The sequence below is a fragment of the Akebia trifoliata genome, chromosome 1, assembly GCF_017979445.1.
Source record: "Akebia trifoliata isolate Shusen 1 chromosome 1, ASM1797944v1, whole genome shotgun sequence".
Lineage (NCBI taxonomy): Eukaryota > Viridiplantae > Streptophyta > Magnoliopsida > Ranunculales > Lardizabalaceae > Akebia > Akebia trifoliata.
Window position 1 is genome coordinate 25,171,458 of NC_141375.1, and position 27,895 is coordinate 25,199,352.

Genomic DNA, 27,895 nt, shown 5'->3' on the forward strand with positions numbered 1-27,895 from the left:
CACCAAACATTTTAAAGGAGTTAATTTGCTAAAATCTTCGCATGGTTTAAAATATCAGAATTATTTCAGTTGATACATATCAATATCAACCACAGACCCGTGAATGTATTGGGAATGTATTAACCAATACCGTAATGATTTTTTCATTAGCTGAAACATTCAATCCATACGATAGTTAAAACTTGATTCTTCCCTCATCTGACTATGACAGAAAATCCTTTTTTTCTTTCATATAGAAAATTTATTGGAATCCAAATCACGATCAGCGTGATCATTGGGTAAATCATGTTTTTTTCCATTAAAAAAAAATCATTTTTTCTCGCAAATATGAATCAAGCTGACAAATCCTATTTCCATGAGAAATTGATTTTGGGCTCTGATAAAATCTACCATTTGAAGGTACCAGTTACATTACTTGATAAAGTCTATGGGCGATGATATCATATAAGTCAAACTTATAACAACATAAGTGGAATTATTACTTTTAGTTTCTTACAATCACACCATTTTTTTCAAAGTTTGTCAAATTTGAAGATACCCTTCAATTTTTTGTGAAATTTAAAATATAACCCATTATTTTCAAACTAACGACATACCCTTGACTTCAGTCTTTCAGAGAGACTACCATAAAATGATTGAAATGCATTTGTCTGCAACTAGGGCTAGCAACGGATCGGTTCAATACCGAATCAACACCACTCCAATACTGATTCGAATTTTTTTCAATAAGTACCCAATCCGAATGGATTAATGAATTTGTGAATTGAATTCAATCTGTTTCATTTCATCCTTAATTTGAAACTGATAGGATCCAATCCGAATTGAGTAATGAATATGTGAATCGAATCCGATCCGTTTCATTTCATCCTTATTCCAAAATCGATCTGATCCAAACACATGCCTTACGTTCAAATAATCAATGTAAAAAAAATTCAAATATATAAAATTTCAAAAAGTCTTCTTTACAACTACAAATATAGTGGGAAATAAAAAAAGAATAAAACATTTTATTTGTGTGTTCATATGAAATTAATAATTATAAAAATATGTTCGGATCGGATTTTTTTTCTGGATTGGATTGGGGTAGATCAGAATCCAATTCGAAATTGTTTCGGATCTATGATTCCAATCCAAATTCGATTTGAATATCCGATTTTCATGTTTTTGGGATAGGGTCGGTTCAGACCGATTCAAACATCTGGTTCCGGATTATTGCTAACCCTATTTGCAACCTTTGCTAGGACGAAGCCATACTCCACCTCCCCATGGAGTATCCTCAAGATTGTACCTCACACATTGTGAAGTGAAAGTGTGTAAGGACCATAGGTGCTTTTTGACTCATATCTCGATGAAAAGCATCTATGGTTCCTACCCACTTTCATGTCAGCCTATGCCACATGAGGTCACTTTAGCGTTATTCTTTAACAAATTAAAATGCTGGACACTTCAATGAGTTAGTAAAACGCTCGACTATCTAATGACTTTATTATATTTTGGTAATTTTTGAAAAAATAGTTTTTTTTTAATATAAATATTAAAATATTTAACCCTCTTTTAGTAATTTTTCAAAACAAAAAAACAAAAAAAATCGTAAGAGTAGGAAGAAGGTTGTTCGGATGGTACCTTTTCCGTGAGTTCAAGGTAAATCCATGCTAGATTCTCCTCCTCTTAGTTGGGTCCACTTTGTTTGGAGCAAGAACAAGATTCCTAGGCATAATTTCATCGCGTGGTTAGCAATCAAAGAGAGACCTAAGACCTTGATCAAGCTAAAGGGGTGGGGTCTCATCAATGGAGCTAAATGCAGTCTGTGTACAGTGTAAGATGAGGATTCAAATCATATCTTTGGGGGCTGCCCTTTTTCGAGGTGGGTATGCGCCAGTATTCTCATAAAGTGTCTTGTGCAAAGAGTCTTCGATACTTGGGTTGAGGAGGTTGAATGGACTATCAAAAAACTTCAAAGGGAAGTCGATTATTTCAAGGTTGAAGCAAATGGTTGTATGTGCCTTTATTTACCACATCTGGAAGGAGAGTAGCAATATAATTTATCAAAATAAATGCCTTGATCCGGAGTCGATTATTCGCAAGATTGTTGAAGATATTAAAATCAACTTCGAGGGATTACTAGAAGACATTGAAGATTCTAATTTGAATTGTGCCTTCACTCATACTTCGGCCCTTCAAGCTAGCTTTATTCACAAGTTGAGTAGATATTGCGCTTGGCCTAAACCAAATAGAAGTATTTGGGCCATTAACTTAGATGGTTCATTCTCCATGAGTAGAGGAGGGTATGGTGCAATCATTAGGAACAGTGAAGGAGAATTTTTGGCAACTATTGTTAGATGCGAAGCTTTGATCTCTGTCATTTCTCATGACCTTCGGGGCATTCTCCATGGGATCAAGTTAGCAATCTTTAAAGGATGCTTTAAGATTCAGATCCAATCTAATTCCTTGTAAGCTATCAAAGTCCTGAAGGGTAGGTGGAGCCTCCCTTAGAGTGTTTTTCACGTGGTCCTTGCTTCATAGATTCAAAAAAGTTTTTTTCTCCCACTTTTTTAGAGAGGCCAACAGGACTGCCGACATGCTTGCTTTTATTAGAATAATTTATACTATACTGAATTAGATTGTGAGTTGCTCTCTAGCAACTTTGTCTCTATTATTTTTCAAGATACCTATGGTGTCCTGGTTCTTCAATTGTAGTTGGTCTGGGTTTGCCTTAAACTTGTTGACCTTCTGAAAAAAAAAAAATGAAAAAAAAAAGAAAAGAAAAGGAAGAAGATGGATTTTGGTGTAAAAAATGGAGTTTTTTTTTTTTTTTTTGTAAGATGAGGGTATTTTGGTACTTTTATGATAGTATATATTGCAACGCCGAAGTCAAGGATCTCTCTAACGTGGGTTCCTCAAAAGTACCCTTCGTAGAGGTTCGTTCACTTCGTTGTTCTGGTGTGAGTTTTTAGTTTATTTTCCTTTCATTTCGTCTCTAATTTTTAGTGTCCTTAGTTAGAAGTAGAAACATAGGGGGCTGAAGCATAAAAGTAAATTACAGAGCAGAGCCGCCATGGCGGGTCCTCTGTTGCGCGCTCTATGGTCTTCCACTCGAACATCACTCTCTTCTTCTACTTCGTCTTCCTGTCATCGTTCAACCTCTCTGTTTCAACGCATTCCAGGCCTTCTTCGTCCCTACTCCGCCTCCGCACTTGCATCCGATGCGGTGCCGCGCAACTCCTTAGACCCCACCAGTCTTCGCAACGTGGCTGTTATAGCTCATGTCGACCATGGCAAGACCACTCTCATGGATCGACTTCTCAGACAGTGCGGCGCAGACATCCCTCATGAACGCGCCCTTGATTCCATCAGTCTCGAGCGTGAGCGTGGCATCACCATCGCTTCAAAGGTAAATTTTATTATTGTTCTCAAAACCCTAATTTACTACTCGTTTACTTCTCTACTAGTCTCTGGTTTTGTTCAGTTTCTTTATCTTTGTTGTTAGGGATGTGATATTACCACACCATTATAATATGTAAATACACCAGTAGTTATTTTAATATAAAACCTCACCATATAAAATGAAGTTTTGTGACTATAGCATCATTCACTTATGACACACATATTTATGGGGATGTACTGTTGAGTATCCCAAGGGAAAATCTATGGTTATAGACCATGCCAACTCAGGGTGGGTGTGTCAGAGGGGGCGTTAGAAAATCACGACTCATACTCATAATATAATGGAATGGTAATATTATTAACATTATTATTATTATTTGATTAGCATACCAATTTATTAGGCGAAAAATCAAGAACATATCAGGTTGATACATGGTTGAAAATATTGGATTTGAGACCAATGTGAAACATTGACCCTGGAAAATAGAATGTTTAAAAAAGCATGGGATTGTGTGAATGTTTCGGTTGAGATGGTATCATTTTTTCTCTTGATCAAAACATTGCCTTTAGAGCAACTCCAACACACTCTGCATTGGGCTAGGCAGATCCCGGCTACTGTTTTGGAGAGCTAGAGCCCTCTGGAAAGGAACACAAGCAAAAAGTAAAGGATGAGAACTAATAATGGAACACCATAAGTTAATGTAGTGGGACTTCAGTAAGCATAACTTACTGACTTCAACCACACATCAAGTTGATTGCCGACATAAAGTTTTGTCAATTATCTCCACATGGTTTCCAAAGTTACTTATTAATTGGCGAAATAGGCCACATGTTACTGATCCCTGGATCTAGATGAACACCATTTATTGGGATAGGTCATCAATTATGAATTATGATGTACAAGAATTGAGCAATGAAATCATCTCTCCTTATAATTAACCCAACACAATTTTATTGTGGCTTTTGCGATTACATCAATTACTGTAACGTTGATTGTTTGTAGAACAACACACTGATTGAGATTTTCATCTAAATTTTGCATATAATTTTAATAGGATCTGAATGAACATTGTCATCTATCTCTTAAGGGAACCATTTTTATATTGATTTTGATATTAGTTTCTTATTTTGGTTTGCAGGTTACTTCCATCTCATGGAAGGAAAATGAACTTAACATGGTCGATACTCCGGGACATGCAGATTTTGGTGGTGAAGTATGTCATCTCTTTGAAGTTCTTACACAAATTCTATGTTCTTTGACCAGTGGAGTTATTATTTTATATTTATAAAAAAACAAATTATTTCATTTATTTTGTTTCTTATCTTGGATTGTTTTCACAGGTTGAGCGGGTTGTTGGCATGGTTGAGGGAGCAATTCTAGTAGTTGATGCTGGTGAAGGTCCCCTTGCACAAACAAAGTTTGTTCTTGCAAAAGCCTTAAAATATGGACTGCGCCCGATTCTCCTCTTAAACAAAGTAGATCGACCTTCTGGTATTACCTTTTTTATTTTTTTATTTTTTTATTTTTTTTATAGATATTTTTATAAGCAAGCACTTAGTGTTTAATAATTCTTAGGGTTTATTTGGTTGAGGTTCTCCATTGACAAACCATCTCTTGGGCATTATTACATTGGTGACATTCTTAAGAATAATTAAGCTGAAATTTGCTGTTTTATGTGGCTCCTACGTGCATAAGGGACTCTTGTGTTGCAGAAATTATCCCTTTATTTGAGGGCCTTATATTATTTATATGATATTTTTCCAGTGTTTGATTACAAATATGTTTCTTCTGCATGAGCAGGGACATACTGTTTGCTCACTTTTCATTTTGTAAATTTTCTTGTAATCCCAACTTCGTTAGTAATGTCCATGATTTTCACTTACACAGTTTCTGAAGAAAGATGTGATGAAGTAGAGAGTCTGGTCTTTGATCTTTTTGCAAACCTTGGTGCTTCAGGTGCAGCAAAATATTGAAATTGATAAAATCACCTTTCTTTTATTGTTCACTATAGTCAACTTAAATGCATTTTCTATGTGTTCTTATGTCACAGAGGAGCAACTAGATTTTCCAGTTCTTTATGCTTCTGCTAAGGAAGGATGGGCTTCATCCACCTTCACCAAAAGCCCTCCTGATAATGCGAAGAATATGGCACAGTTGCTCGATGCCATTGTAAATCATGTTCCTGCCCCTACGGCAAACGTTGAAGCACCTTTCCAAATGCTGGTTGGTGTTAGAATGGTTTTGATTATGTTGAATCGTTACTTTATATTTAATTTTTATGTTGTAGGGGATGTGCTTTGTTGTTGGACTTTGTTTTACTTTGATTATGAAGGACAATCATCTTTGACATTTCAGTGCTAACTATGCATAATCTAGTGCTCTGTACCTTTTTTTATTGCCTAGTTGAAATGTACTTAACTGTGATTTACTCAAACCCCATTAAAATGAGAGAATCAGCAACAACATCAAAGCCTTATCCCAAAAATTTGGAGTCAGCGAATCATGGTCTTTAATTCAGTTCTCTATGTCTTTTGTTATTGCATGTGTATTCATATCCACTGTCACTACCTCAATCCATGTTCTTTTCGGTCCTTTTTTCGCTCTTTGAGAACCTTCCATGGGCTGAAATACATCTCAATCGACTTTCTCTTAGATTATCACCCATTGGCGTTGCTCCTACATTTTCATGAATGCATTTATTTCTAGTTTGTCTTCATTAGCCTTTCCAGTCATCCATCTCAGCATCCTCAGCTTTACTACGTTCAATCTATGACTTCTTGACCGCCTAACATTCAATTCTATAAAACATAGCAGGTCTTTTTGCTGTCTCACAACATTTCCCTTTTAATTTGACTACTCCTTTGTTTATTTCTCATATTTAATAACAACGCATACGGACTTTTCAAACACAAGTCACCAAAAATAACATGCTACCTCTTATTAATGATTTCCTAGATAGGATCTTATATACTTATGGATCCTACTCAAATTTAGTATACTGATATTCTTTTTTCCGAGATATATACTATGCAAAGATAATTAAAGACTGGCTACTAGTTTCCAAACTGAAAAGATCATCTGTACTAATTAAATCCTGACAACTTTTATATTACTGAAAAGGGACCCCTAACATATCTTTAGATCTCATGAAGATTCCATTTTTTTTCTTCTTGTTTTATAGTCCCAACTCTTTAGTTAGAAGACTGATTACATGTCGTGCCCATGCTTCTGCATCAACTGGTCCTCTATTTTTCACAAGTTTATTGTCCTCTTCCTTCTCCTTTATTTCTCTTCATTGTTTTTTTTTTTTTTTTTGGAGCGGAACTGTGTTTCTTTACTTATTTTTGTTATTCTTTCTACTTTTGCATTCTACGGCTATGTGCTTTATTACTTTTTTCCTGTAATCCTTTTTTATGTGTATTACCTTTAGTTATTAGGAGATATAAGTAAATCAATAAATAAATTGTTAGTTAGACTTTGTCTCTCGCCTGAAGGACCCTTATTGCCAAGGTGCCACCAAACGGTTTTGACTGCAGTGCTATTTACTTCATATCTTGATACCTGGTCTGAAACTGCAGTGGCATTGGGAATCTTTCCTCATCTGATTTCATTTACATTTAGTAACAATTTTTAATCATGGAAATAAACAGTTTTTATATGGGTTGTTGAGTATGTAGAACGTAGAACAAATCTATAAATTCTTATTTATTCATGCTATCTAATAATTATCATTTTGAAAAAGATAATGGTTATTGGAAGCTCCCAAAGAATATTTATTCACCTGTTCATATTCTCTTGGGAACATTGAGCAAACAACTAAAGGGGTATCATGGTAATATACTATATTGCATGAGATGGTTGACAGTCCTTTGCAGGTTTCCATGATGGAGCGTGACTTTTATCTTGGGCGGATATTGACCGGACGCATCTCTTCAGGAATCATTCGTATTGGTGACAGAGTACATGCTATTCGCAGCACAGATTCTGGGGTTGAGAAATTTGAGGAAGGAAAGGTTTGTTGTTGTGGCACATTCCCAGAACACGCTAATCATGAATAGTTCCTTTCATCTTCAAAGTTTTTATTTTCAATCAATAAACTTTTATGTTGGTGAAGTTACAATTCTAATACAGTATCTGATATTAACTTTGAAAACTTGTTCTTGCAGGTTCTTAAACTTATGAAAAAGAAGGGTACAAATGTGGTTCTGATTGATAGTGCAGGAGCTGGTGATATAGTGTCAATGGCTGGGTTGACAAGCCCATCAATAGGTCACACTGTGGCAAATGTGGAGGCATGTAAATACATGTTACTTTTATTTTTACTGACATCTTTCTGTTAGCCTGTAACCATTTTGATTTGATTTTTCACTCAGCAAAAGGTTTTTTATAATCATTTTAAATGTTCCATCACCAATTCACTGCATGTTCACATGAAGGGAAACTGGTTCCGATTGACTATTATGACTTTTGCTATGGTCTGAATTTGAAGTTGTATCTGCTTGCAAAGCTATGACCACCGGGTTTATCTCTCTCACATGTCTCCCATTCTTGTTGAGTTTTGGTGTGTGGCTTCAAGTCTAGTCACTTCTCGTGTTCATGCTTTCTGAACAACTGAAGAACCACCTGTTTGTTTAGAATGCTTCTCCTGGTTCTTTGTATTGTTCATGTAGGTGCTACAGGTTTCTTCACACATGATTCACATCAAAGGTTAATTTTATGTGGGAATAGTTTCTTTTGTTAATCTTGCATAATCATGAATGTGCATGTAAAATACGTGAATGCTTGCAAGTTTGTATTGGCAATGCATGTTACAATAGGACAGTCGTTTGTTCACCATATAGGCTTTTGACTTGAATAAAACCTATAATCTATAGTATGGCCTAAAGTGCATCAAAGGCATTTATTGTGACCACTTCATTAATAAGTTTGCGGAAGTTGTCTCATTTATTATCTAGGACTTGTCTTTTTTTGTAGGTTGATTTAATCCTTATGCTTTGTTTTTTTTTTGCATTGTGCGGTTTTAATTTTCTATTTGTAGTATCTCATTGCTTGAAGAAAGTGATAGCGGACAGTTGTAGTTCTGATGTGGTTTGTGATATCATCTGTTAGGTTATGACTGCACTGCCCACTGTTGATTTAGATCCACCAACCATTTCCATGACTTTTGGTGTTAATGACTCTCCGTTGGCTGGCCGTGATGGAACCCATGTAAGAGGCATTAATCTTTTCTTACTTTTAGTCAGCTATTATATGTGATTAATATATGCTCACTGATATTTTGCTCGTGCCATCTGTTATTGAAGTTCTGTTTTTTTTTTCTTGGTCATGTTTATTGTATCTGTGGACTCAGTTCTAGAGCTCTGATATCAGCAAGCATTATGTAATCGTCAGCTATGGTTCATATTTGGTTAAATTCTTACCATTCATTATATTTTTGGGTGGAATGTGTTGTTATGGATATAGAAGTCTTAAATTTAAAACTGTGTGTCCCCAATGCTGCACATGAAGAAACATGGAATCATCTTTTTTTATATTTATTGAACGATAAATTACTTTTGTTAGACATCTTGATTTTTGCTGCACAATTAAGTGTTTGTTCTGATCCATAGAAAATCCTGTTTTATAGTGGTTTTACACTGCATTGCTGTTCTCAAGTCATGATAAATGAGGAGGGTTATGTCAGGAGGCCAGTGTGAAATCTTTGCCATCTCCTAACAATAAGCTCAATCCTTTGTCACCGAAGGTCACAGTACAATCAATTAGTTAATAATGTCATCTCCTAACAATAAGTTCTCTTGGAATGTGGGGGGCCTTAATGATAACCACAAGAGGGTGCTGGTTAAAGCCATGATTTGTGCTAATAGACCGCATGTTGTAGTTCTTCAAGAACTGAGACATGCTAATGTGGATATTGCAGAGTTGTGGGATTCTGAAGATAATGATGGTGTTTTTTTATCTGGTATTGGTACTGTTTCGGGACTCATTCTTATGTGGGATAAGAATTGGACTTGTGTGGAGGGGGAGGTTATTGGTGTGTTTTCAGCTTCGATTCTTCTTTAAGCGCATAGAACAGGAGTTATCTTGGTTGTTTCGGTGGTTCATGCCCCATATTTGGATAGTGACATTAATTTTGGGGGAGCTTGAGGATGTAAGAATGTATTGGGATTGACTGTGGTGCTTGGGTGGTGATTTTGATGTGATTTGTTTCTCGTTTGGAAGTATGACAATTGTAGGGTGACATCAAGGAAGAGAAAGTTTGGAAGTTTTGTGAGCCAAATTTTTTTAGTTGATATCCCATTTTGTGGGAAGAATTTCACTTTGTTGAATGATCAGGAGATCCCAGTCTTTAATAGATTGGTCAAATTTGTAGTCTCTCGTGATTGGGTGGACCTATTTGGATCAATTTTGCAAGAAACTACTCCTAATCAGATGTCAGATCATCGTCCCATTTCGTTTGTAAGTTGGCTTGGTGTGGAATAAAACAACATTGTTTCGCTTCTAAAACACGTGGCTTCTTCATGATAATTTTGTGCAAATGACTCATGAACTGTGGGGTGCTCTTTCATTCTTACATATGCCGGGTGTGGTGCTTAGAAGCAAACTTAAAGCCATTAAGGAGAGGTTGAAGCAATTGAATACAGATACTTTTGGAAGGGTAGAGCTCGAGAAGGAAGAGTTATTGGTGGAGATTGAGGTTCTTGATAAAAGGGAGGAAGCAAATCCACTATCAGTTTGAAGGAGGAGGTACTAGGTTGAACTTGGTACTTGAAGGTTAAATTACAAAAAATAATAGCCATGGAGGAAGTATGTTAGAAGAAAAAATTGGGGTCAAATGTTGAAAGGAGGGTGATAGTAATACGAAGTTTATCCGGTGCATAGAGAACTACCATAGTAGGGGCCTTTTTATCTCCAAGCTTAAGATCAATAATGCCTTTTATCTCCAAGCTTAAGATCAATAATGATTGGTTAGCAGGGGGTGAGAACATTAGGCAGGGGTTGGTGCAGTTCATTGAGGGCCTTTACTTGGAGGCGCATCATAATTGGTCGGGTATGGGCCTAGGTATCGAAGCCCAAGCTTGGTTATTTTCAATTTTTTCGATGGTCATTTTCAAATTTTTTTTCTTTTTCAAATTGCAAGGACAAGGAAGTCTTTTGTATTGAAGTTGAACTTCTAAGTCTTTTAACTAAAAGTCTAAAACTTACAAGTACATGTCTAAATCTTTTAACTAAAAGTCTTTAACTTTTAAACAAGTACAAGTAAAGTGATAAATCTTTTCAATATTAAAATTTAAATTATTTTATTTTCAAAGATTTTCTAGGATTTTTTTAGAATTATTTCATATTTATAATTTATTTAGTTTTTTTAAACTAAAAACTTATTTTTAATCTAATACCCTGGCCCGACCTGAATTCAAGTAGGCTTGGGTTCGGCCTAGGTCCCTACATCTCTCACTAAGCCCGGCCCGACCTGAATTCAAGTAGGCTTTGGTTCGGCCTAGGTCCCTACATCTCTCACTAAGCCCGGCCCGACCTGATTGAAACCCGACTGTCTCACTTACAATTTTACAACCTAAGCATGTCCTAGTCCATTGCAAGGTCATAGGTAAGATTTGGGCTTACTCTCTCTCTTTCTCTTTTTGGGGTATGTGGTTCCCATCCCGATTCTGTTTTATCTTTTTTTTCTAGGGTTGGTTGTTGCTTGGCAAAGTTTGTTCCATTCAAGAGGATATTTTAGGAGCTTTGTGGAGGGAGAGAAATCTTCATGTTTTTTAAGACAAGGAGCAGTTGATTCAAGAGATTCTCTCTTCTATTTTTCTTGGTGTAAAATTTAAAAGGAATTTCGGGTTTTCGAGGATCTTTTAGGCCGATGGGATTGGATTTGTAGTATATCTTTCTTTTGGTATTGCTTGTTCCTCTCGGTTGCTCATCTTGATATCCCTTTCATTAAAAGTGAATAAAAAAAAAAAAGGATGGTGGAACATGTTATTTTCAGCCAACACCATATGCTTGGGATAAGGCTTTGATGATGGTGATGTAGTTCTGAGTTCTGATTTCATGCTCAGTATCTGGAATGATATAGCAATTGTATTTAGCCTTTTAATTTTTACGGTAGGTCCCTTTGTTTTGTCCTTAATATCGAGGTATTATTCTAATTGATCAACAAGGGTTGTCATTTTTGCGTCCTAAATTATTTAATGCTATTCAATAGCTAACAGGTTGCCAACAAAAAACCATGGATCTCTATCCAAAACGACATATGTTAGAATTGTAATTGGGATTACCTTTAAATCAAACCATGGACGATCACCAAATGTACACGCTCACCTATTGAAGCTTTCTTTGCTTTAGACTTTCTTGTAGAGATTTGATGAGAACTAAACGAAATGGATTCTAAGTAATCACTTGGATGATAGCATGTTGAAAACGTAATAGATGAAGAAGAGAGCAGTCTTAGTACTTTTTCATCTGTCATTTTCTCATCATCATCTTCTATGCCTTACCCCAAATATCGGGGTCCTATTTTGCCATTAAACTCTATCCTGAGCTATATCTTTAGTCAAGGTTTTCTTAATACCTCAATACACGTCCTTTATGGTCTTTTTCTTACCCTTTCATCTGTTATTTGCAAATTTCAATGGATTACAGTTGACGGGGGGGAAAATTGGTAACCGGCTTATGGCAGAAGCAGAAACAAATCTTGCTATAAATGTGCTTCCAGGTTTGTCCGAATCATATGAAGTGCAAGGGAGGGGCGAGCTTCAACTGGGTGTGTTTTTATTTCCCTTTATCATTTTTAAGCTCTGTTTGGAAGCATTCATATGTGTTTGATAATATTATTCATTTTCTTACATCTCACATTTCATTTGCATTCTTTTTAATTTTGTTGTTATTGAAAATAACTACCATTTTGTGAAACATAGGTATCTTAATTGAGAATATGAGGCGTGAAGGGTTTGAGCTTTCTGTTTCACCACCTAAAGTCATGTAAGTTTTCTAACATTTTAGTGTAGACCATTTTTGTTTTGTTTTGTTTGTTTTTCCCTGTCAATTTAGTCAATATTATGTGTGTAGATTGTCCATACCGCTCTAATGCGTTTGTTTATTACTCCATACATGGCCCATTTGTTCTCATAATAACTGTTATATGGATATCTTTGTTAAGGTAACACTCCCTTTTCTTAGTAATGATGATGTTTAGTGATGATAATGTTGAATTGTCTAGTGAGTTACTAGTTGTAGTGAGTTTACACTGGCTGAGATGATTGTGTAGAAAGATTAGGAAGGGCACCAGAGATAATCTCATCCGAACGAATCTAGGGGCAGCACCAATAGGGATAAAATAGAAGAAAGTTAACTATGGTGGTCTAGGATGATCTGGGCATGTTCAACGAAGACTTATGATAGCAAATCTCAGTAGCGTAGCTTGGATGCAGGTTGAAGGCTCAAAAAGGATGAGAGGAATGTCGAGAAAGAAGTGAATGGGGCCTGAAAGAAAAATCAAGGCGTATGTTCTAACAAAATATATGGGCCTTGATACAGGGAAACAGCATAAAAATTGACATAGTTCAGCTAAGTCATCGCTAATTGACCAATTTACAACAATCTATTTCTTCGTGGTGAAGAGTTACCACATACTTTCAAGAGCCAATTTTATTATTTAAAGGAAGTCAAAACTCACAAGGTTTTAGTAATTAAGTGCATTGGCAAATTGAGACAAGGAATGTGAGTATTGATAAATCTAAACATATAGGACATTCTTTACCATAATTGATTGATAGGAAAAGTCCAAGGTTTCAGTAGAATCTCAACATAAAAGAGGGACAAGTTGAAGATATGCCCTTCAAATAACAAGTCAGCTAGTTGGGGCTTGCCATTGCTTAAGGGCTTTGGAGGGTAACCAATAAGAATGGACCTAGGTAGGTGAGGACCTTGAGAATGGCATGGTGCATGTTGTGGAGGTTCTTGAGAAGTGTTACAAAAACAGTATAAATCGCTGTTTCAAATTATTTTTTCTAGAACCAAAACCTAGTTACTCAGCCATCTCTGTTGACTGATTCTGGGGGACATGTTCAATTTTTTCTTCTTTTTATTCTGTCCCTGTAGAACAACATGCGGCAATAGGTTCATTTATTGCTAGTTGCTACTGCTTCGGTCCCTATTCTTCATTTTTTTTCCTTTGTCCTACATAGACTCGTGCTGCTACTGTAATGCTGTCCCTGCATAGCAACATCTGGCACCAGTAGCTCTGACAAAATTTCTGTCGATACTCATTAGAAACAAAATTGATACTAGATTCATTCATGTGAATGGACATATGTCTAAACAGTGTCTTCGTGGTGGGTTAAATAGTCTTGGCTTTTTATTCAGGCCGGTTTAAGTCATGTTTGAAGATGTGAAGTATGTTCAAGCATGTGAGATACTTGAACATGTGAATTATTGACAATCTTTCTAATTCTAGATACTAAGTTAAGCCTAAAAATTGTGGCATACCCCAATCAAGGTGGGTTAGAAACAAAATTGACACTAGATTCATTCATGTGAATGGACATATGTCTAAAAAAGTATTGTCATAATGGTTTAAATAGTTTTGACTTTTTATTCAGGCCGGTTTAGGTCACATGTTTGAAGGGGTGAAGTGTGTTCTAGCATGTGAATTATTGAATTTTTTTTTCTAATTCTAGTTACTAAGTTTACCCTAAAAATTGTGGCATACCCCAATCAAGGATTTTTGAAATATTTTTTGAGGTTGATTGTATAGAAATTGAATATACATTTATGGAGTAGATGGACTTCAAACTTAGTTTCCCAATTTCAGTACTTCCATAATTTCTACATCATTTTTGTACGTTTTTTAGGTTGTCATGGCGAATCATTATAACACATGCAGTAAGTTAAATCTTCACATAGTTGGTAGTTTGTACATATATCAACTATTTGGTTCAGTTACATTAAAAAAATTGAGTTTCTCTGTAGTTCATTTTTTTCTTTCAATAAAACAAAAAATGGACACTTCTTATTAGTAGTGTTTTTGTGTTTATGGTTGTTTAGTGAGAACTAGTAATGTAAGTTATCTAAACAATATGATGATTGTTTTTTCCCAGATACGTAGAATAAATCAATCTCTTTTAGACTGAATGTTGCTAGACACGATGACGCACTGATGCGAATATATTGTCCCAATATTTTGAAGAAATTCCCATAGTTCTTGAAAAGGGCATGGTTGTTTGTCACCTACTTTTATGTGCCATCAACTCAAGTGCTTCTTACTGGTCACAATGTCTGCTTTATTGGTTGAGTTTGCTAATGTAAACATTTCCCAGTAAAATGTACTTGAGAATCTTCATTACAACTATTCTTTGAAATTTTCTGCAGTTATTTGGGTTCAGAAAATTTTGGCTCACCTTATCACTGTTAAGTATTATATGGCCATCTAATGATGCTTTGCGCCTTCAACATGACAAATAGATAGTCATGGACCACACAAGTGCAGGTCTCATCAAGTATTTCAATTTCATGTGCATAGATTTAGCATGGCACTCGTGCAAGACTGCATATTAGTGTATTATTGATTTTTTCCCTTAAAAGGGAGAGGTCTTGAGTTTAAAACCCCTTGCTGGCCATCCCCCTGGTGCTTTAAGAGGATAGTATACTTGGCATGTGTTGGAAGGGGTGACTCACGTGTCCATGGAAATAATAGGACTAAGTCTGGATACCCATGTATCAAAATATTTTTTATTGATTTTTAAATCTATACATGGGGATCTACATTCAGTCTATGGCATGTTTGTTTCCCTTTTGGGCTTGATTTGTTTCATGTATATTTTTACATTGACCATGAGAGATTGAGTGGAATTTTTTTAATCATTGAATCAGGTATAAAACTGAGAATGGTGTGAAGCTCGAGCCTTTGGAAGAAGTGACAATTGAGGTATTTAACTTTGCAACTACTGAACAATCATTCCTCGTGCAGTTGGAATTCTTATCCAATACTACTTGAATTTCAGGTGAATGAAGAGCATGTAGGGCTTGTTATGGAAGCCCTATCACACAGACGAGCTGAGGTTATTGATATGGGCCCTGTCCCAGGGAATGTTGGCAGGACTAAAATGTCTATGACTTGTCCATCAAGGTTGGTCACATGGTTTTATCATTCTTCTGCCACCTTTCTTGTTATTCATTGTTCTCATGGTATCCTTAGTTGCAAGAATTAGTTGTCTCTATGTTGTTGGATGAATCCCTTTACTATTTTTATTGCTCCCCATTGAATAGTGATCGTATAAATTTAGGTCACCCCTTATTACATATATTGACTGTATTTTTCGTATACTACTTTGGTAGGACTGTTGTTCCTTTAATCTATCTGTACATATTTATTGTATATGTACTTGGTTTCTTGCATGTTACGAGGGAGTAAAGTATTGAGAATTTAGGTGTACACAATCCACAAACAACACATTTTTGCCTATATGCCATGGGTTGCTTCATTTTGTTTGGTAAATTAATAAATAACTGAGCTTTGAGAAAAGTATTAGATGGAGGACACAAAAATTTAAATGGATTTTGAAGGTGTTGTGTGGTAATAAATTCATCTTTTGTGAAGTCTATAAAATTATTAAAATAATAGAAGATAAAGGGGTGAAAGTAGTGGATTGTTTTGTCATAAGTGGAGACAAAGGTGAGTAGTTTGGTTGCCTAACTTTATGATTGGGGGGAACTTGAAATTCGGAGTAAAAAATGATTCTTGGTTGATTTTTTTTTTCTTTCTATTTTTCAGTATAAGTTTATGAGAGGTTGCTACTGTGATTTTGCATGTTTTGTTCTTTGAAGGGCTAATTGCAAATCCACACTTGCATCTACAATTATTTCTTTACCATTGAAATGTAAATTTTTATTTCCTTCATTTTCAATAATAAGTATTAGTTTCACACTGATAGAAATATTTATACAAAATATTTTCATTTTTCGAGCTAACCGAAGCAAACGCTAAAGCTAAATTTAATACCTTTAGCATAGACATGCAAAATAAGCTCAATTTTCGTTTGTTGTATATTTGCAGGGGCCTAGTTGGCTATAGGAGTGTGTTTAGCACTGATACGCGTGGCACTGGATTTATGCACCGAGCTTTCCTAAGTATGTTTGATCTATTTATAGCTTTTATTATTTGATTTTATAGAATATGAGGATCTAGTTGGTGACATAACACAATTAAATAGTTTCCTTTGGCCTTTTTCATGAATCTCCTTAAACGGTTTGGATTGGCACTATAGCAAGTAGGTTTGAAAAATAAATAGTTTGTGATGACAAGATCAAACCATAGTTACTGTAGAGGTAAAATCTCGGATGCCATCGATTCCTCGAGATTTACCCTTAACAATCGATCTTCATTATTCTTGATGCACACAAATGATTAAAAATCATATAGAAAAATAATCAAAGAAAAAGGGAGAGAAGACAAGAAACAAGATTTATTCACGGGGTTCGTCCCAAAACCAAACTACATCCTCGGGCTCTGAAGAGCCATTCCACTATTCTTAAAGCCATCACCAGATTTACAAAAACTAGCCTCCTTTTTCTTTTTTCCTTCTCCCAAGAGCCTCCTTTTACCTAGTAGCACTCCTTATACAGATACAAAAGATGATACTAAATTCTAATGGAACAAATCAATCTCCCTCCCAATCAAGGGACTCTCAATTAACTAATAGAGATTCCAGAGGTGATTTTCTATTTCTGGATAAGATTACATTTTTAACTAAATAAAATCAAATTTAAAAAAAAACCCAATCGATTCTTGAGGTACGTATTATATCCATCATGTGATCAATATTCATCTTATTTACACCACGTGTCTTGTACTACTTTTTACCCACACAATCGCCAACTTCGGCAACTTGTTGAAAAATTGCATTTTTGTTACGATTTTTTTCTTTACCAAATAAGTTACGATTAAATTGTGACCTTTTCAAAAAGTCGCCACTTAAATTATTATTATTATATATATATATATATATATATATATATATATATAAATAATTGAAAAAAATAAATCCTAAAATGTAAGTGGGCAACTTTTTCAATATGGGATTTTAGTGATTTATTATTTTAGTTTAATATGTTAATATAAGATGCCTTGATGTTATGGTCGTTAATTTTTATTGATGTCACCATGTTATATATTGTTGCCTAATATTTTGTCAATGGTTAGATACTTTTTTGCATGCGTAATTGTGAGATATGTTATTATATTCATGTGTAATATTTAATATTGTGTTGTTTTGCTCTAAGGATAATGAAAAATTAGAGACATTGTTTTTGATGTTTTAGGGCTGCTATTTTTTTTGGTGCAAACTGTACCCCGACTTCAAAGGGGTGTTCTTCGAGGAGTTTGTTTATCATTGGGATTCCTTGTGTAATAGGTAGTTCTCGTGTTTTAATTGGTCAGCTTGACCGGTCGTTGTTTGTACCTCTTGTTTGATATTTATGGAATTTATACTTGTCAAAAAAAAAAAAAAAAAAAAGAATAAATGTATAATCTACGATTTTGATTTAAAAAATAAAAATAAATTCTATCACTATTTTTAGATTTTTCCCAAACTTTTCGTTTTTCTCTTAATTTTCCCCTTTCAGACATTTTTCTGAATCCCAACTTGCTGACTATGGGTCAAACCACCAAACTTGCAATATTTTGTCATATTTGGATTTGGCATATGCTCAAATCCAAATATTTTCACTCATTCCTATAGATGCAATAGACTTAATTGATTTCCAGCAATAAATTTCCTCATTCCTTCTTTTTCACTCTTGTTTTTTTCTTCTTTTTTAAATTGTGCCATTAATTGCTGGTCCAGGTATTGTTTGCATGGTTTAAAGTTTTGTTTTGTTTTGTTTCAGTGGGGCCTTCCCCTTTTTTTCACATATTGGAATGAAACATTCTGGAATTTAAATGTCACAATGTTTTGGAATTTTCACAAAAAGTACCAAAACATATTGGCTATGTACAGAAAAAAATATTTTATTTAAATTCAAATGTTTTGGACTGTTTTGAAATGTTTCCCAAAACATATTGAAACATATCAAATGCAATATTTCGTTATTAAATTTACCATTTAATCAAGTCGAAAAAGACTTCTACAACATTTTATATTATATATGCATCAAATGCAGTAGTTCAACGTTCCCATGTTTGTCTCGGAATGTTTCAAAGCATTTCTAATCCGTAACGATGGGCACTAATGTGATTTTAATTCTAGCTTTCATTTTAAACACTTACGAAACAGTTTTCTATTTTATGTATGAATACAAGTTAAAATTTAATGATTTAAAGTGAATGTTTCGAACCATTTTTTTTGTGTGGATAAACCAAATGGCAGAGCCATACTGGATTTTAAACCTTGTTTGTAGCTAATCCAAGAGTCCTTATTTATGAAAATTGGGAATGAGCAATTGGTGGTGGGAATCACTTATTCGTTGAGCAGTTCTTAAAAAAGTCATCCTATTGATGAGCCATAAGACAATTCAGGGTTTAGAAGGTTTTAAGAATAGGAATGTGAAGGGTCATGGCTAGATGATGGTGAATAGGAAGGAATAATCTTATCGAGCTCATATATTTTCTTGGTGGTGTTTCGCTTATAAGGTTTACTAATAAAGGGGAGGATTGCCTTAATTATGGGTGCAATTCGAGCTGGTTGAGTGAGGTTCAGCTCCAAACCTATTCCCATACAAGATTCAAAGCAATCAACACAAGCCCAGACCAACTCAAGATCTGGCCTAAGGTGGTCATTTAGAGCCCAACCTGAGCTACACTTCAATCTGCCCAAAACTCAACTTGGATTAGCCAGCTTGGGTCAGGTTTTATTTCAAGCAAAGAAAACCGGAAGATTGAAATAGAACCAGGAAGAACAGAAAATTAAAAAGAGTGTTTTTAAACTTGAAAATCATAGCCTGTGACCTCCAAAAGGTTTCTTTCTGACTTACTATTTGTGAAATTTAGATACAAGCAGTTTGGTTCTCAAACCCATTTTGACTCTTTAAAACATGGTATAGTAGTTATCCGCTATTTACCAAATTGAGGAGCTCAACATTGCATTATCTCAAGTCTATATTATCTCATGGAAAATTTCCTTAAATGTCTTCCACTACTGTTAGATTCGAAGAATAACTTGAGTTTATAATTTCAAAGTTCAGTTTATGCCCCCATCGCATTTTTTTATAAGATCAGTTTTGTTATTATGCTGTGGCATGAGTTAGTATTGGTTTATGACTATAATGTTTCAATAATGCTTGTCATTGTGCTCTTTTGCAGCCTATGCAAAATACCGAGGTCCTCTTGGCAATGTCAGGAAAGGAGTTTTGGTACGTTTCGCTCATCCCTTTTTAGTTTTCTAGTGTACCGGGTAAAATTAGCTTCTCGATTAATAGCCAGTAAGGAAAGTTCAAAATTTTACTACATGGTTAAGCAAAATGTGTTCAGATTCTCTTAGCACTTGTAAATTGTAATGTCCCACTTATCTGAACTCATATTTGGTGATGTTCTTAAATTGAACGTGAAGTTTTTTCCCTGGCAGGTCCATAATGTTGGGAAAATTGGTAGTTTGTGTTTGGTTAATAAAGCTTATGTGGTGACTAATGAATTCTACTTCTTTGGAAATTTTTTGACTCTAAGAGAGATGAATCAGTAATTCTCAAGAAACCTATAGTCCATCATTAACCACCCATAATTTTTGCACTTTCAATTTTAGTTTTCTATTGGGAGATATTTAGAAACTGTCATGATTCCCATACTTGACGCCTTTTTATGATTGTTGAGATGAATAAATGCCCAGGGTTTCCAAGTCAAGCTTGAGCTCAGACATGTTGTGTTGGGGTAAAATGGCTACATGTTGAACTCATTTAACACTGTACGTTTTGTATCTTTGGCTTTGGAACCCAGGAAGGAATGAAGAAATAAGTTTAAATTTGATACCCATCGTCATTCTTTTTTAGTTCTGATGCATTTAAGACTTTGTGTGATATATATATATATGGGTTGGGTTCGACAACGAATAAGATAGCTCGTTTTGTCTTATATGGGCTAGAAGTTTTGGAATAAGCTGATTTTTTGTGAGGATGATCTCTATGGTGAGGAGATCATCCTCACAAAAAATCAGCCCATTCTGAAACTAATAAACCCAGTTTACAAGTTGAAGAATCGTGGACTGTCAATTTCTAGCGTTAGTTTGTAAACCACTTATGATGGGGCTAGAAGTTTTGGAATGGGCTGATTTTTTTAAGGATGATCTCCTCACCATAGTGATCATCCTCACAAAAAATCAGCCCATTCCGAAACTTTTAGCCATATAGGACAAAAATTTGGCTCCCTATCTTTTGGCTGCCGAATGCTACCCATATATATATATATATATAAGTGACCACCGAACAAAAAAAGAAGAAAACAACAAAGGGAAACAAGCTACAACGCACTCATGCATCACATAATAGATCCCACTTCAACAAGAATTCATTAGAAAAATCCAATAAATTCCTTATAGAGATCCTACTCCAAGAGATGATTGAACTCACAACAGACATAAGAACCTCATGCATGGGTTGCTCCTCTGCCTTGACAAGAGGTACAATATGTTGTTCAATGTGGCAAATTCTTTTGAAAAAAAAAAAAATCAAGTTTCTTTGTTACATAACCTGCATGACAAGTTATCAGGAATATGATTTTTAGATATTGTTCATCCATTTGAGATGCTGCAGTCATATTCCATCTTGATTCCATAGCTTCTCCTTGCAGGTAAACATGATATTCATGACTAACGTAATACAAAACATTCACATACGTTGCTCAACATGCCTCATGACTTTTACAGTCTTCCTTTTTCCTATTTCCTATTTCCTATTTATAGCTTCAACTTGCACCAAGACCCCTTATCAATTCTGCCATTGATTTTCAGTGTACATGCACAAACTTGCTTAATCTTGATTTTATTTCTTATTGGGGCTATTCCTCAACCCTTCAAATACTCTCTTATATATAATCTTTCCTAGTCTTGCTCCTCATTCGTCTGAACATCCTCTTCTCTGCAATGCAAATATTATTGGATATGTTGTTTATTGACTGCCCGTAATTCAGCTTTGTAAAGCATGCTGTTATTGTTGTGGTCTATTATTTATTTGGGTTGCCAATACATGACAGTCACACAATTTTCTAGAAACAAGTCTCCAGTTTAGCACCCTCTCTAATATCATGGGTCACATTGTCACCAGCTTCTCCTTTATGGATAATTGGACCTAAATAACACATGTGCTCATTTGGGTGTATTTCCTGCCCATCAGTCTTATCTATTGTTTCATTCCTTCAAGTGCCCCTCATTAAAGTTGGACTAAATATATTCTATAGCTTGGATATATTTATCTTAAATCCCTTAGTTGCTAAGGTATTTCTTTCTAGTACTTATTTTCCATTTACTCTATTTCACCAATAAAACACACCATCAAATACAACTTACATATAACTGGGGACCAATCCTTAGCATGAGTAATTAATATAATTGTAAGTAGGGCAAAAGGACTTGGGATCGATTCCTGGTGCATCTCAAGAGCTTAAAGTATTAATAGGCAATGATAAGTTATTCCAGGCATTTCCAAATGGAGTGAGGATATATTATATAGGAGGGCTTTAAATGGTTGTGCAAGTAGAAAGGAAATAGAGGATTCATGGAAGACAAAAGTTTGTAGAAAGAAGTGATGTAGGAGTTGTAATCCTTAGGTTTGCCATGCCTTATTTAATAACAAGGCAAAAGTCAGCATATTTAATAGCATGTTAGTTGTGTTTGGATGAAACAATTTCTGGAATCTAGTAACACATGCTAGATGTTGCAACTGAACAACACATTCAGCCAAAAGTATTTCCTTGACATTCATAAGTAAATAAATGTTTTAGAAACATCTTCTTGATCTATTATTTAGTGCCATCATTGTAACTGAAATTAAATAACTATTAATCCCAACATCTGACTCCACTTAATATGCTTTGATTAAACAGGTATCAATGGGGAATGGAACCATCACTGCACATGCACTTATGAGTTTAGAAGCTCGTGGAACTCTCTTTGTATCCCCTGGGATGGAGGTTTTTTTCTTCATTGATTATTGGGATTCACTCTCTCTTTATGCTTTCTCTTCTTTTTCTTGAAAATGTGATATCTTACAATGCACCACATTTCTACAATATGCCTCCTAAGTATCTGGACTCTTCAGTTGATTCTACAATATTCTCATTTATCGAACTATTGCAACCCCAGACAACATGTTGGATATAATCATTCCATCCAAATAATGCCATTTATTCAATGGTTATGAATATTTGTCCTTTGCAATTTTTGGACTAGAGCCAATTCAATAGGTGCCTAATGTATTGGATGGCCTGTATCAATGCGATATGGGTCCCTTAATGCGGATTGTTCCAACTTCTGCCAATCTTAAGAAATAAAGTAAATTGATTGGTTGCTAGATATGAGCCATTCCCCATTAATTTGAATGCAGACGTACGATGGTATGATAGTTGGAGAGCATTCAAGAGATACAGATCTTGATGTAAGTGAAAATTTCTACCTCTTGTGGTATGCATTATTATGTATGAAGAACACAACTTGACTGACCTCTGAAATGGTTGTCTTATTACAGATCAACCCTGTTAGAATGAAGGAACTGACTAATATTCGTTCTGCTGGCAAGGATGAGAATGTGAAGTTATCCCCGCCCCGTCTGGTATGTTTTCAATCGTAACTTCCTCCATTCTTGAGTGATCTCATATAGTTTGTTTAGTTTTTACTAGTCAGGTTTATACAATGAATCAACGTTTTTATAGAATCTGATTGTAAGCATGCCCTTTACCCACCTTTTCTGAGGATGCTAAGAGAATGGGCATGCATCCTTTATGGATAGGTCCCGACTTGGCTTTTGCTGAATAAGCCCAACCAGAAACGATTCAAATTCAGACCTAATACGTTTCATTGGCATAGGTTTATGCCGCTTCTCAACATAATGAAAACAGATTTATGGCTTGCACTTTTAAAGAGTAAGAAACAGTCATTGTTATGGATACTTTCAAAATTAGTCCCACATCTTCAGTCTAAACACCTATCTTCCTGTCTTTTCTTACTAGTCACAGTCTCCCTTTGTTTTTCATTATGCTGTTCTATTCTTTTTCATACGTGCGCAAACCATCTCAAATGGATTTCTTTTATTTTCTCTGCTATTGGGGTTATTTCTAAGGGTCGGTTTGATTGCATGGAAACCTAATTTCGATGGATTTTGAAATCCATGGGAAATTGGTAGTGCAAAATGAGTAGGGCGGAAAAATATAAATTGTGTTTTTGATTGCATGAGATAAAAAATAAAATCAAAGGGAGACAGGGAAGAGCAATGTGGAGGTGGATCACAAGCAGAGGTGGAGGTAGAGAAGAAGAATATGAGAGAGATGAGGGAAGGGCGTAGCAAGGTGATGGAGGGAGAGAAGGGCAGAGCAAGGTGACGAAGATGGACCAAGGGGGCGGAGGTGAAGGCAGAGAAGAGGTGGAGGGGGGAGAGAATGTAAACGAACTAAACGAACCTGACACTAGAATCACTCTAGCAAAAAAACATTTAAGAGCTAAAAATGAATTCGAGTATGGTTGTAGAGCTGCGAATTACGTCCTCCCTAATGCATAGATTGCTATGCCAACTGCACTCCCAAGTAAAATGGAAACCATGACTGTTAGCTTGTATTTCACCATCTCTGTTTGTGTACTCTTAAGAACTGAACACCTTAGTGTAGACATATTTTTCTTTAGGGAAATCTCCACAAATTGACAAAGGTAGGAGTAGTATAACCAAAGAGAAAATCATCATCAAAAGTATATTAGAAGCATTGTGGAAATAGTATGTCAAACGACAAATGTCAACCTCAACACTATAAGAACTAAGAACAGATGAGGGCCCCCCCACCCCCACTTCTGGTATTCAAGGTTAACTAGGATGAGCAGAAATGGATTAATACCATCAATGTCAAGAAGTTCAAAAATTATAACAACCTGAGTCCTGCTTCGTCCCTTTTGCAACTCCAAATTAGAGAATGTAAGTGAACTCTATGCAAATAAGGATTGATCATTAGATAGAAAGGTCACGCTTAAAAATAAAAAAGTAAAGGAAGATGGTCAAGACATAGTTGCACATGTTTTGGACAATATATGTAAAAGATGATGGAATTAGAATGTAGTAGAGTTGAACATCAAGAGAGTATTAGCTCAACATAGTAGGCAATTAGATATTAAGGCTAAAAGAGTTCAACTAGAAGTTGAAAGAGTTCAAATGGAGGCTCTTATGCACGAGGATCTCTAATTGAGTCGTTTGACACTCATACTACTTCCACAATGGTTTTTAATATGCTTACGATGACGATTTTCCCTTTGGTTATATTATTCTTGCATTTATTTGTTTGGGGGGATTTTCCTAAAGAAAAATATGACCACACTAAAGTGTTCAGCTTTCAGAGTAAGTAAACAGAGACTGTGAAATATAAGCTAGTTGTTGTGGTTTCCATTTTACTTGGGAGTGCAATTGGTATAGCAATCCTTGTATCAGGGAGGACGTGATTCACAGCTCTACAACTAAACTTGGTTTCGTTTTTCGCTCTTAAATGCTTTTCTGCTGGAGTGATTATATGCGCAACACATACATAATTGCTGAAAATAAAATATTTGAGTAGCGATTCCTTTGGTAGTTTGTTGGCATGTATTTGCAGGTGGGTGCGACATGGAGCCAACACTGCAAATTCTGAGAAAAATGGAAAGTCATTTGTAAATGCATATATTGGCTTCAGACAATCATTGTTATATCGGTTTTTAATTTTTTTTATCTTTAGATCTTGAAACCCATATTTTGTGCAAGTAAATTACCAAATTATAAGATGAAACAAATAAAGGAGTTTTGCTTATACAAATATGCCATTAATATTGTATAAATATTTATGGACCCATCATATCATTATCATCAGAGCCTTTATCCCAATTACTTGAGATCAGCTATGTGAAATACTTTTTCCATTATTCTACTATATTTAAGCCATTTTTAGTTAAATCCTGCTTCTATAAATACTTTCTTGCTACTTCAATCCTCTATCCTATCAGCCTTCCCTTTGTCAACTTCCAGCCTTCAGCATTCACCAAACTGTTCCTCTTGGTAGCCTCAATGGTCTTCTTTGCACATTGTTAAACCGTCTCAATTTTCTCTCTACTTCATCTCATGCTGAGCTCAAGTTCTTTTAATGTGTTCATTTGGATTTTGTCGTTGCTAGTTTTGGCACTCATCCATCTCAAACATCCTTGTCCCAATTACACTCATTTTACCCAACATTGTATTTTACATAAAACAGCTATGCTTAGTCAAGAGGCTGAGAAAATTATGTTTTAGATAAATACCACTATAGGTGTACCCTCCATTTCATTTTCAAATGTTTAATAAGATGTATGTATGTATTGACTAAGCCTAATGGTTTGGGATCCTTATTGTAGAAAGTAGGACATCTAAGGTCACAATATATGGTTAGCAACCAAATATCTTGTGTGTGTGCAGATGACACTTGAAGAGGCAATTGGGTACGTTGCTTCGGACGAGCTCATTGAGGTTAGCTACTTATGCTAGTTGTTAACCATTTAACTAGTGATGACCTGGTCCTCATAAAGACTTGTCGTAATATGGGTATTATCTTTCATGGTTGGTGCAGGTGACGCCTAAAACCATTCGGATGAGAAAGAGGTATCTCGATGCTAACAAGCGGAAAATGATGAGGAATAGAACCAAAGATTGATGCTCTGCTGTCTTCAAAATTTTTGTGGCATTTCACTGCCACCGATTATTCCTGGATAGGAAATTATTATACTCTTAATTCTTTATATGTATACCGGCTGTAGTTTATTCATTATGAAAAAATTTTGAAAGTCTTTTTTTTTCTCCAAATACATATGAAGCATAAAAAATAAACTCTGTTGTATTAGAAAAGTAACATTATGGAAATAATGAAAAATCATAATTATTGGACTCTTAGAACCCATCATGGATCGTTTTGTCGATTGTGCTGGAGAAATTGGAATATTGAACAAAGCTTCACACTGTTTACTTGAGTTTAAATCAGGGAAATGATGTTTATTCATAATATAATGGTGTGGTAATATCACTACCCTTAAATTTTTCATGATTATATCCCCTCCCATTACAGGAAAATAACAAGTAATTAACCAACCATTTGAGGATCTCAGTAAAGATTCTTAGACTCGGATATGATTAATGCGTAAGACAATTAATTTAGGGTATTTTATCCAACGGCATACTAATTTGGGAAATAACTGGCCCAGCCACGTTTTTGAAATATTATATCAAAAGAGATATATACCCTTTTTGGTATTTATTCATTTTACCAAAATGGACATCTGTTGTACTCGTTAAACTGAAATATATATATATATATATTCAAATGAATACAAATAAAATGATTTTTCTAAAAAAAAAAAAAACTATCATTTGGATGGATTTACATTTCTACTCTTAAAACTCTAACTATAGTTTTGGCATTTTCATAATTTTTTTGGAAAACACATGCTATTTTATTTCAGGGTCACAAGAAGGCTAAAAAGGTTAGATTGCAAATGTGTACACATTTTTGTAAAAATAGATAAATACCAAAATGGGTATATAGCCCATGACAAATATTTAAAAATTATGGCCCGGCCAATGTGTATCCATTTAATTGGAACCAAAAAAATCTAATATCCTAATTCTGGTTCCTTTTTATTGAACATAATCAATGGGAACCAGAATTATTAGATTCTATCCAATGGGTACATAAAATAGGTTTATTTTTATTACATATATTTTAAGGTTTTCCTATATTGGACAAAGTTTTTCAATTTTTCATATAAACTATCTATTGGAGCTTAAAATGTGTCATTTCTTCTAAAAGTTTATGGCTTCCAATGAACATGAATTTTAATTTTGAAAAAACTATAAACTGTCGAACTAATGGTAATTAATTTGATATTTTTGTAAATAATGTATTAATTTTTTGAAAGGTTTTTTTTTTTTCTTTTTATCTATTTCGTAATATTTGTTTTTCCTTATTCGATTCTTGAGAACTGGAACTTATGGACACCTACAGTTCCAATTCTGGTACCACTTATTTTAGAATCAGAATCGAAACGACAAGAACCAGAACCAAACAAAAAATATAACGTAACCGTTTCAGTAATTTCCCATGCTTCTAATAAACATTTTAAGTAAATGTTGGAATATACATCTAATTCAAATATTTGAAAGCCAAACATTTCTACAAAGACCTAAAACATTCTTTGGTCAACATCTCCATTGCACTTTAGCATCTCAAGTCCCAACACAATTTGTAATCTATCGAGTTTTGACCCTATATTTTTAACAACTTTAGTCAATGTAAAACTAATTGTTATTCCTTGCATGTTGAAAAATCACAGTTTTTTC

The 27,895-nt window shown here is 34.9% G+C and overlaps 1 protein-coding gene across 2 annotated transcripts; it reads left to right on the forward strand.

Moving 5' to 3' along the window:
- The first annotated feature begins 2,918 nt into the window (after window positions 1-2,918).
- EMB2785 (elongation factor family protein) lies at window positions 2,919-26,459 on the forward strand. 2 transcript variants are annotated; one of them, XM_086445768.1, is made up of 19 exons: window positions 2,920-3,391; window positions 4,524-4,598; window positions 4,726-4,876; window positions 5,273-5,341; window positions 5,436-5,608; window positions 7,261-7,398; window positions 7,552-7,677; window positions 8,495-8,593; window positions 12,032-12,152; window positions 12,307-12,370; window positions 15,260-15,314; window positions 15,391-15,515; window positions 16,443-16,516; window positions 19,686-19,735; window positions 22,413-22,499; window positions 22,913-22,963; window positions 23,054-23,137; window positions 25,982-26,032; window positions 26,133-26,459. In XM_086445768.1, the coding sequence occupies exons 1-19, from the start codon at window positions 3,056-3,058 to the stop codon at window positions 26,214-26,216; spliced, it is 2,013 nt and encodes a 670-aa protein (XP_086301894.1). In that variant the 5' UTR covers window positions 2,920-3,055; the 3' UTR covers window positions 26,217-26,459. The 2 variants fall into 2 exon arrangements, 1 of the variants encoding a protein (XP_086301894.1); XR_015179217.1 differs by lacking the exons at window positions 25,982-26,032; window positions 26,133-26,459 and adding an exon at window positions 19,948-20,057 and having other exon boundaries at window positions 2,919-3,391.
- Window positions 26,460-27,895: the final 1,436 nt, after the last annotated feature.